This window comes from Diorhabda carinulata, chromosome 2 (genome assembly GCF_026250575.1).
Source record: "Diorhabda carinulata isolate Delta chromosome 2, icDioCari1.1, whole genome shotgun sequence".
In the NCBI taxonomy this organism is placed as follows: Eukaryota; Metazoa; Arthropoda; class Insecta; order Coleoptera; family Chrysomelidae; genus Diorhabda; species Diorhabda carinulata.
The window spans coordinates 6,260,047-6,271,977 of record NC_079461.1 but is presented as its reverse complement, the minus strand read 5'-3'; the positions used below and the strand labels follow the sequence as shown (position 1 = coordinate 6,271,977).

The following is an 11,931-nucleotide window of genomic DNA, read 5'->3' as shown; positions in this document are numbered from 1 at the left end:
AGGACCTTGAGTAATAGCGATTGTAAAATACGGCGGAGAATCAGTGATGGCTTGGGGATATTTTGGAGGGGGCGGATGTAATTTGGGCGCTAAAGGATTAATGTACTTTTTACAACATGTAAACTAGGCGCCAAGACCGAAGGGTCATTTTAATCCTATGTGTATTTTGAGCGCTAACCGACTGAAGTACATGATTTATGAAATACAGTTATTTATTAAATCACCGACATTTATAATAAGATATATTTTTGTATTTTTAGATTTTCCTATAAGAGAAATGACCTTTTATCACTTAAGGTCTAAAAAAATTTACCGTTAGAGGGGGCTACTTTGCTACACTCTACAGAATAAAGTAAATTTTATATTTCTTTATATTTTTATTTAGTACTTATAAATATACATTACATATAAAATAAGAGATTTACATAACCTAACCTAACCTAACCTAAAAATCTATTAACTTTCCCTCTATTGGGTTATTTTATGACTCGACCTACCTGCACATGTTAGCGCCGAAAATACATGTCGGATTATCTACCCTTCTTGGTCAGACAGGTAAAGAAGGATGTTTAGCGCCCAAATTACACCCGCCGTTTGGAGGAAGGGCGACTGGAGACTTGGTAGAAATTGAAGGGATTTTGAAGAGAGAAAGCTATAAAAAATACTAAAGGAAAATGACCTTCTGGTTAGTGCCTGATCGGCAAAATTCATCATCCAGTATGTCAATGATCCCATGTCAGGGAAATCAGAAAGCAGTGTCTTACTTCCATTTTACATCTTTGGAATATACTTCAGAACGAATGAAACCAAATAGAAGACGATTAGATTATTTGTAGAAAGTGTTACATAGAATATCAAAATTATGCACCGAAATAATAAAAGTCTACATATTTTTTCAAAAATATGAATATCAAAATCGATCGTATTGTTTTTATTTGTTGTGCATCATTCAAACTATAGGGTGGGCAAAAACTGTTGTCCGATAGTATATATTGAATAGGAAAACACCTCAAAACATCGAAACGTTCCTAAAATAGATAACAATGATATTGCAAAATATTCCATGAATGAAAATCTCGCTAAATTTAGAAATATAATGTATATACTATATATTAAATCTAATTGGGAAATTCCGATTTAATAACATTTAGTACCAATACACGTTATCCAATATAGAGTAGTCAATGGAAAGGTTTATTGAATCTGGTCTTTCCTCTAGCGGGATTCCCCCTATACTACAAACTCATTTTACCAATATTTATATTGAATTAATGAATATCTTATATCGATTATGTGGGATTTACGATCATATATTACACGTTATTAGAATTTTAATGTAATAATTAATCATTTAATAGAAATTTGGAATATATTTTTAATCGTTATAGATTTTAAAATAACACGAAAAACTATGATACGTGTGGACAATATTTTTTCAAAATTTTCTAAATAGAAATAAATTTTTTTTAACAATGAAAATTAAATTTGCTGCCCCTTAAAATCTGTCGCCCTAGGCTACAGCCCACTCAGCCTACTGGTAAATCTTCCACTGGATTTTGATATTTTGTTGTGAATGCATTTTTCTTTCTCTTTTAACCTCTATCTAAAATCTCATATTTGCACAATAAATTTAAAATTATACCTCGAGTGCGTGCTACGTAAACATAAGTAAACATAGTTGGTAAGAGTATGATAAGCCACCCCACGACGATTATCATGAAACTCTAGACATAGATTATTGATGATACGAGAAATCGATTTAACATATCTATTTTATGCGGAAACATTTACTTCAGGAGATACCAGATAACAGGACTATCTAAACCTCAGCAATGAAGGCTACACTTATGAGCGGGTCAATCACAAAGAAAGATTTGTTTCTGGTAGCGGGGCTCATACTCAAAGAATTGAGGCCAGCCGGAGACCTCTGAGAGCATTCTTACGCGATAGGCATGTACCTTCAGAAGATTGGGAAAACAGAGTCATAGAATATACATGGCGACGAGAATGTCGGAAATCTGAACCAAAAAAGACCCATTCATTTCATAAATAGAAGGAATCAAATGTATAAGTTGGAGATTTAACGCCAATTAAAATATTTTACGAAGCATATTTTTTAAGTAACTACCGTTTTGGAATTAAAACAAGAAGTGCAAAGATATTGCAATAATTTTATTTTTACATGAAATCCTGTACCTTAACCTATATAATTTCCGTGAATATTGATGCACTTGTCATAACGTGGCACCAGTTTTTGAATACGCTCCTCATAAAATTCTGCCGTCTGACTTGTTAACCACTATATCACAACTGTTTTGACTTCGTTATCGTCTTGAAGACGCTGACCGCCCAGGTGTTTCTTCAAGTGCAGGAACAAATAGTAGTCGCTGGGCGCCAGATCAGGGCTGTAGGGAGGATGATCTAGAGTTTCCCATTGAAAAGATTTGATGAGATCTTTGGTTCGATTAGCCACATGCAGCAAAACGATACCCTTACTCAACTTGCCACGTCTTTTGTTCTGGATTGCACGACGCAGATTGTTCAATGTCTCACAATAAAACGCTGCATTGATTGTCTCATTACGACACCGAAACTCCACTAGCAATACTCCTTTTCTGTCCCAAAAAACTGTGCACATGATTTTCCGGGCAGAAATTGTTTGCTTAACTTTCACTTTTTTGGGTGATGATGAATGTCGCCATTCCATGGATTGTTGTTTCGATTCTGGTGTGACGTAGGCCACCCATGTTTCGTTACCAGTAACAATTTAGTCTAAAAAATCTTCACCTTCATTGCGGTACCGCTCAAGGTAAGTCAATGCAGTGCCTAAGCGTTGGGTTTTGTGCAAACCCGTCAACATTTTTGGAGCCCAACGTGAACACAATTTCCGGTATTTCAAGTTCTCGGTCACAATGCGATACAGAAAACTACGAGAATATTGAGGAAAGTAGTCGCACAATGATGAATTTGTAAAGCGTCTGTTTTCTCTCACCTTTTTGTCCACTTTCTCCACCAAATCTTCATTAACGACCGAAGGACGCCCATTCCGTTCTTCATCATGCACATTTGTGCGGCCATCTTTAAATGCTTCCACCCATTTTCTTACCATTCCATCATTCATAATGTTTTGTCCGTAAACTTCACAGATCTCACGATGAATATCGATCGGTTTAACGCCTTTAGCACTAAGAAATCGTATAACAGCCCGTACTTCACAATCGGCGGGACTCACGGTTGTCGGAGGCATCTTAAACACTCAGTAAACAACGTACACAATGAAGAATCAGACTGTAATGGCGTCAGTGCGTAGACAAGAGATGTAGGTAACCAGCGCGCATGTGCGGAACGCCGACCTTGGGATAGCGGCGGCGGAATCGCAAAACAGTACTTATTTAAAAAATACGCCTCGTATTAAAGAAAATTATTTTTGTTTACATTTTTATTTACCTCTTGATGAGATCTATCGAACAAAGTTATCCATGGTTCGATATCTGTTAGCTTTCCTGGGATAATGGCCACTTCCGATATTTTCGGAAGTAAATGTTTCCGCATAAAATAGATATGATAAATCGATTTTTCGTAATATCAATAGTATATGTATAAAGTTTCATGACGATCGTTTTGGGGTGGCTTATCATACTTGTACCAAATACTTAGGGTAAGTCCGGGACAGATGGCCCAACGTGTAAGATGACCCATTACAATATTTCCGCAAATTTTAACTTTACGTTTAGCGTTACTTTAGCCACCTTCTAATATTCATGTCGTGCATACCGTGCTCCATTTTTGAATAAATTTAGTGAGTTTTTGGGTAAGTTATTACAAAAATTTTATTTTGTATGCCTTAAAAATAATTAAGGTCCGTTTTAAGAATAATTGTTAACTCCAACATAGTTTTTTTCGGACTTATTTATGGCAAATCTTAAGTTTGTTTGAGGTTATGTTAAGATGACGAAAGTTTCTTTATATCCTAGCACATGCGAGATATAAAGTGGGCCATCACTCCCATGCATTTGGGACAGATGGCCCAATGGACATTCGGGATAGATGGCCCGTTAGCCATGTGTGTGAGAAGTGTGTAGGTACTTATTACAGTGCTTATATTATTAGATATATTAGAAAAGGGACAGAGCAAAGCGGAAAATGGACTGAAGCCGACCTACTCCGGGCTGCAGAAGCAGTTAAAACGGTGTGATGGGCCTGAGAGAAGCATGCCGCACTTTCAACAACATTCCTCCTCCAACACTTAGAAGGCGACTTAAAAATAATGACTTTATCAAAAGAACTCTTGGACCGCCTTGTATCCTTGGCATCCAGAATGAATTAAAAATTAGGTTTCATATACAAAAGCTACAAAAACACGGATTTGCGCCAACTCGTGAAAATGTCAGAGCAATGGCGTTTCACCTGGCAGATCAGCTTAAAATTAAACACCCTTTTAATAGAGACAGTAAACTTGCTGGTTATGACTGGTTACATATGTTTTTACAACGACATCCAGACTTGAGTGTTAGAAAAGCTGAGGGTGTATCACTAGCTCGATGCAACGGTATGAATAAAGAAAAGGTATCGGCGTACTTTAATCTGTTAGAAACAACATTAATGGAGGCCGGTTTAGTAAACAAGCCTGGTCATATATTTAATATGGATGAGACGGGTGTCCAACTTAATAATAAGCCAGGTTATGTTATTGCTCAGAAAGGCTCAAAAAACGTTGCCGCAATAACATCATCAGAAAAGGGAGAAACAATTACAGTAATCTCATGTTGTAATGCAGAAGGTTTTTACATACCACCAGCTTGCATTTTTAAGGGCAAAAATAAAAAAACCGAGTTTGAGGATGGTACCTATGCCTCCGGGTTCTGTGGTTTACATGAACGAAAAATCCGCTTATATTAATACGGATTTGATGTTTACCTGGTTAAAAGAACATTTTGTTCCACGTATACCAGACGGAAAAATTCTACTTTTACTGGATGGTCATGCCAGTCATTGTAATTCGGTAGAAATGCTGGAATATGCCGATGAACATAATGTTATTCTGTTTTGTCTACCTGGTCATACTACTCAGTTCCTTCAACCCTTGGACAGGTGTTTCTTTAAAAGCCTGAAAGCCTTTTGGAATAAAGCTTGCAATACATTTGTAAAAGCAAATCCTGGTAGGAAAATTTCTCGTATGCAATTTGGTCAATTGTTGTCGGAGGCGTGGTCAAAAGCAGCAACTGTTGATAACGCTGTGTCGGCTTTTAAATCTACAGGAATCTGCCCATTTAATCCTGGTGCTATACCAGAGTATGCCTACTTGGATTCTGAAGATGAAAAATTAGATCCCAATACTTCTGCAGGTTAGTGTAAATTTAGAGACCTCTCTTTAAACTAATTTTTTACCTTTTAGTTTACGCTACTGAATCTAATAATACCACTCAAACAAAAGACGATAAAATGCCCTCTACTTCAGCCTTAGAGTCAGAACCTGAACCGGAGCTGATAAATACCGATAAAAACACTCCCGAAACACTTCTTAACAAATTCTTTCCGGTGCCCAGCTCCTCATCAGCTAGCATTCAGAAAGTACGAAAGAAGGCAGAGCAAGTGGCAGCCGTTTTAACATCCCCAAGTCACATTGAAAAAAAAAGATCTGCTTTTAAACAGAAGAAAGAAGAAGATCAGAGAAAAACATCAAAGAGGAAGGCTCTGCATGAAAAAAAGAATAAAAGAAAAAATCAAAAAATTGAAGATGAATCAACAGACGATGATACTGATGCATTAGATGGGTTAGTGACTCAGTCTGATGATAGTCCGGACGAAGATGATGCAACAGAATGCCTTGGATGTGGTGAAAAATATAATGTGACCACGAAAGCCGATGATTGGATTCAATGTCTACACTGCCAGAGATGGTTTCACGAAAGTTGTTCGAAATATTTGAACCTATGTGACCTTTGTGGTAAAAACTTATCAAAGAAAAGGAAGTAGAAATACACATTTCTGTTGGGTCAACTCACCCTATATCCTTGGGCCAACTAGCCCATAGTATGTGGGAGAGTTGGCCCAGACAGTATTAAAGAGAAAAATTTTTTTTTCATTACCTGTTTGCCTTTTCTTTAAAACTAGTTTATAATCTAATGTTTTATTGGTTCTTATATGTAATACCCTATTCATACAAAAAGTTCAAGAGTAAGTGACAACACGTCGAGTGTAATAAACACTTTTTGCACGAGTTGCATACAATATTTTTTCTATGTTCAAGAAAAAAGAATTAATTGTAAACTAAAATTTCTAGAACTGCATTATCCAAATCATAGTAGTCGTGATCGCGTAAGTTAAACATAAACGTACATTTACGTTTGTGTTTTTAAATTGTAATCATATGGCAATTTGGGAAAAAATGCATTTTCTAGTAATTTCGTAATCCAGTACATGATTGATAATAAAATAAAATTCGTAATTCTTTGAAACGTACTACAATCTCATAGAAAAAAGACTAAAGTTTTCGCTCATTTGAATGTTTATGTTTGTCTTCATCACAAACCTCTGTACTATAATGATAGATGAGTGCAATAAAGATCCACTTTTTCCAGTAAATATAGTTCAATAAAGTTGTGTTTATTCTATGAACGTAGAAAAATAAATGAACGTTTAATTAACGCGGTTCCAATAGTTACTAAAAAATCAGAAACAGATATTTTACGTAATTTCATTATGTAAGTGAGAAAAATAAAATTATGTTAAATGCATTTTGTCTCCAAGCGCACGAGAAAAAAGATTGAATAATTTATATAAGTGTTTTGTAAATATTTTTCATTAAAAATTATTTAGATAACTAATCAAGATATTAAAATGAAATAATTGTCGGAATCCACTCAAAATAGTTGCCTAGCCACATGTAATCTTCTCCTTATGAAGACCAGCTTTCATAACATCTTGTAGATCGTCGTCCTAGTAGTATTCGGTTTCTCTTCCTTTACAATATTTGCCAACTATATGACATTCCGTCCAAGTGGTCTCTCCATTCCCTTCGCCGGTTTCTCGCCCATTCAATACCCAGGTACCTTGATATTAATGATGCCTATGTTGTTTGACCTTTCACTTCTTTCTTTAAACTTCGGTAATTATACACTTTCACGGTCACCTGGTTTTTTGGCTCTAGAAAATCGAAAAATGGATGGATTTTAATGATCTTGGTCTCAAAATGTTCCATTTAACGGCGGATTTATAAAAAAAATTAGTAGAAATAGCTGGAATGAAAATTTCTCATAGTTTTACTGTTTTAAATCGTATAAAAAACGGTTTTACAAAATAATCCTTTACAAAAAATTATGGTAATTATACACATTTTTCGATTTTCTAGAGCCAACCTAACCTAACCTAACATTTGACAGCCAACTATATATAGATTGATAAATCATAAGTGTTGTCACAAATTAAATTTCTGAACGCAACCATAATATTTGACATTTGACAACCAACTATATGTAGATTTATAAATCATAAGTGTTGTTACAAATTAAATTTCTGAACGCAACCATAATATTTGACATTTAACAGCCAACTATATGTAGATTTATAAATCATAAGTGTTGTTACAAATTAAATTTCTGAACGCAACCATAATATTTGACATTTGACAGCCAACTATATGTAGATTTATAAATCTTAAGTGTTGTCTCAAATTAAATTTCTGAACGCAACCATAATATTTGACATTTGACAGCCAACTATATGTAGATTTATAAATCATAAGTGTTGTCACAAATTAAATTTCTGAACGCAACCATAATATTTGACATTTGACAACCAACTAATATGTGTATATATCCTCTATGTCGATCGATACCTCGGGCAAAGAGTGTATCCTTCTATCTTTGTGATTGATGATTACCGCTACGCGTGCGAGAACTTTCTTTACTTTGGTGATCCTTTGTGATAGTGATATTTCAAATTATGAGCTCTGCGAAGCAGTTGTTAGACATTGGAAATAATAAAGTAGACACCTCGATCGGATTCATCACACTACCCACAGATTTATGTCACATCAAAAGAGTAGCTTATTCAGCGTGTTTTCCCAGATATAGTGCAACAGTTCGATAACCATAATTGAGTGGGTGAACGAGCAATATTGGCGGCGAAAAATAAAGATGTCGAGGATCTCAATGCGACCATTCAGAATTTTCTTCCGGGACAGTTGGCTTCTTTCAAATCAGTCGACACCGTTCTGAACCAGGATGATGTAGTCAACTATCCCACGGAGTTTTTGAATTCATTGGAATTGCCTGGATTACCACCACACAGTTTGTAGTTAAAAGTAGGATCAGCTGTCATCTTGCTGCGTAACAATTCGATTTTAAGCATTTACAATGTTCGGTACGTCTGGCCTTTGCGATGACCATAAATAAATCGCAAGGCCAGCCGTTGGAAATTTACGTAATCAACTTGGAGTGTCCCTGTTTCGCGCATGGATAATTATACGTCGCGTGTTCGCGCGTCGGAAAACCTTCATCTTTATTTATTTAAGCACCACAAAAGCATATCAAAAAATATAGTTTATCAGAAAACTTTAAATTGATTAACAGACTGAATCATAACTGTGTGTCTGTCAATATCAAATTGAAACCATTTAAGTAGACAGTATTTCAAGAAAACTCTGTTTTAAGCATTTTTTTATTTGCTTTAACAAAAAAAGATTCCTTTTATTTGATTTAAGATTATTGTATGCAAAAGTTTAAGTCTATTATTTATCGATTGAGGCAATAGGTACGAAATAAACTTTGTCAATATTGAATGATATTTTCCAATAGGAACAGGATACCTAAATCAAGAATAAATAATTATTAAAAGATAACTTAAACAAAAACACCTACACACTATTAAAAATTACTGAAAACACATCTAAAACTCGAATTTAGTCTATTAAAAATTTAAAATAATTGAGTTGATTGATTGAAAAAGCAGAAACAAGAAATTTAGAACACTATTTGTTGACAATAAAAGTTAATTATATCTTTATTGATTTATCTACTAGAATTTGGGTCGTTCTGTTTTATTATTTTCCGGTTTCTGTAAATAGAATTTCAACCAAAAAAAAACCTAAGTAACTTGTGTAAAAAGTATAATGATTGGTCCGCAAGAAACAATTTTTTGTCGTGTACCGGTATAATTCGTTCCAAGAAATTTCTTCTTGATTACATTACGAAGATTGTCTAAAAAGAAAGAAGTAAGACATTTTTCTTTTTCAACATAATCTCCAGTCGAACATCCTAGTCAGATAAAAATGTCTCTTCTTAAAGTGAAAATTCAAGGTTAGGTAACAGGAAATAGTCTAGAGGGATCTAGATATGGTTAATATAGTGGGTGGTCAACCAATTCAACTCTTCTAAACAATAGCGATAACTTCCTCGTCTGAAAAAATCTCTCTCCTGCAATTGAAACTTTGAGGTTAGGATAGAAAACAGACGCTGGGGGGCGGATCTGGTGAATACGGTAGGTGATCAGTCAATTCGGAAAGCAACTCGTTAATTTTAGCCACGGAAATCACCGAGGTGTGAGGATGTTAATCCTGATGGAAAAGCACTGTCCGTTTTTTTAAATGCGTACACTTTACCCTATCAGGCAATGATGCATGATACGTTCTTGTTTATTTTTTTGAAGTCGATAAATATTATCCCATAACTAGCCCAAAAAACAGTTTCCATTGTTGTTTCCGCAGATGAAACCGTCTTTGCCTCTTTCGGAGTAGGTTCGTCTTTGCAATCCTCTGTCCTGACTTTTTTTTTCATTTTAGTAGTGTAGTGGTATGATTCAGATTTCATCTAAGGTTATGAATAGACTCAATTTGACAAAACCGCGTCAATAAAGCCTAGAAAATGTTCATTCAAATGCGTCAAACAGAAGCAAAGCGTCCGAAACGGTTAAACTTTGATTGAGAATATCTCAACGCACGCGCAAATATCTTAATCGATTATATTTATGTTTTGACATCTTCAGGTTGAGGTCGGAAAATTTTCAGACAAACCTCGTAAATATCGAAAACCTGCAATAATCTTTGGGTAGGTAGCTGGTAATTTTTAGCCAATAATCCAAGAGAAAATAAAACTGACTATGTGAAATTTGTTGCGGAAGCTTCTAGTGAGTGTTAATGGAATCTTACATATGTATTCAATCTTTTTTTCCTTTATATGAGCGTTAGCAGGATTCTTCTTCGTATTAGGCGTAGTCGCCTGTTTTATCTTCGACATCCTTGCCTCCTATCCTGCTTCAAGGTTGTCGCTCCACCTTTTTCTGGGTCGGCCGATCTCCTTCGGCCCAATGGGGATTTATCGCGCGCTATCTTGACCAGTCTATTGTTGTCCATACGACTTATTTGTTCGATAGAACCCATTCGTTGACGTCATCTATTTTGCATAATAATTTGCCGATATTCTCACTTCTTTCCCTGTCCACAAGGGTTTTTCCGGCTATCCTGCGCAGCATTTTCATTCTTTTGGCTTTCGCCGTTTCTGGCTGTGTCATTATGGGTCTTACCGTGGCCTTGTATATTCTCGATTTGGCCTCTATTCCGATATGTTTATTTCGCCATATAGTTTCATTCATACATGCTGCTATTCTTAAGGCTTTGGTTTTTTGCTTTCTTATTTCGTTTTCTACGTCTCCAAATCCTGAAATCTCGATTCCTAAGTATCTGAATTTCATTACTTGGTGAATTATCTGGTCATCTACGACTAGCTTATATCTTAACGGAGTTTTGGATGTGGACTTACACTTTGTTTTGGACGTAGATATTAACATATTGAAAGATTTAGCTGTGCAGTTAAAGACATGTAAAAGCTTTTGAAGATCATCATAGAACGGCATCATCAGCGTAACATAATATTGTAATTTTTCGATCCCCCATCTGGTATCCCCTTTCTTACTTTTTCGATTATTTGATCCATAATGATATTGAAGAGCAAGGGGCTTAAGAAGTCTCCCTGGCGAGTCCCTTTGTGTACTGCTATTTGCTCTGTTAGCACTCCGTTCACTTTGGCTTGGATTTTGTTGTCTATGTATATATTTTCAATGGTTAGCAGGATGAATGAGATATTATATTTCTCAAATGATTTATTTTAGTCGCTAGTCGCAAACTGTTTCAAATGAAATAAAATCCTAAACATAATTAACAACGATGACTACTTGCCAAACATCAAAGTAATCTTTGTACTTATTGGCAAACGAATAAAATTATTGGTAATAAAATATTTCTCCTGAAAAGCGGACATTGATATTGAATATATTTTAATGCAGAATTCGAAACAATTTCTTAAAAGACAAAAATGATATCGTATCTTGGCGATCAAAATATCTGCTTGTAACTGAGAACAAAAAAAATCACGTACAGAAGATTTATTATTTGGATTAAACATTATTTATGTAGGCCATACCTCAAAACATACCCAATAAGAAGGTCAACTTGCATGTAAACTCCGGCAACACCAATTTAGTTCTGCCACTTACCAATCGTGGAGCTAGTGTAATAAAAATGTGTCATTACTGTCAATCTCAATTGTCAAGATAAATAATCATTTCTTCCAATTTCCCAAATGCTTTTCTGATATGTATTTCTAAATCAAATTCTGGAAAGTGATTTTACAAATTTCAATACATAACATTTGAATAATAAAACTATCCCATGTATTCCTACCTCTCATCTGCCTTCATTGTCTACTTCCATTTATGAAGATCACATTTATGCCTAACATCATGACTGTGTGATGTTCATGTGTGAAATTTGATCATTTGAGTGTATAGACAAGTTATGGCAAACCGATGGATAATACTTTTGCTCTTTCTACGGACAAAAGAAGTATCTACAACCTTCTATATTATCTGTGATGAATTGATATAGTTGTTTGACATATTTAGGTGGACAAATCGACTTAAGCATTTTAATATATA

General features: G+C 35.0%; 2 protein-coding genes across 2 annotated transcripts; both read left to right on the top strand.

Moving 5' to 3' along the window:
• The first annotated feature begins 4,194 nt into the window (after positions 1–4,194).
• Positions 4,195–4,899, top strand: LOC130903699 (uncharacterized). The gene has a single exon (XM_057815932.1). It carries the CDS (start codon positions 4,195–4,197, stop codon positions 4,897–4,899), a length of 705 nt encoding a protein of 234 aa, XP_057671915.1.
• A 543-nt stretch (positions 4,900–5,442) lies between these two features.
• On the top strand, positions 5,443–5,976 carry LOC130903698 (uncharacterized). The gene is made up of 2 exons (XM_057815931.1): positions 5,443–5,571; positions 5,653–5,976. The coding sequence occupies exons 1-2, from the start codon at positions 5,443–5,445 to the stop codon at positions 5,974–5,976; spliced, it is 453 nt and encodes a 150-aa protein (XP_057671914.1).
• The last annotated feature ends 5,955 nt before the right edge of the window (positions 5,977–11,931 follow it).

Coding starts and splice junctions, on each gene's coding strand:
- LOC130903699 (XM_057815932.1), top strand. CDS start 4,195: ATGGGCCTGAGAGAAGCATGCCGCACTTTCAACAACATTCCTCCTCCA.
- LOC130903698 (XM_057815931.1), top strand. CDS start 5,443: ATGCCCTCTACTTCAGCCTTAGAGTCAGAACCTGAACCGGAGCTGATA. Junction 5,572..5,652: donor CATCAGCTAGCATTCAGAAA/GTACGAAAGAAG, acceptor GCTTTTAAACAG/AAGAAAGAAGAAGATCAGAG.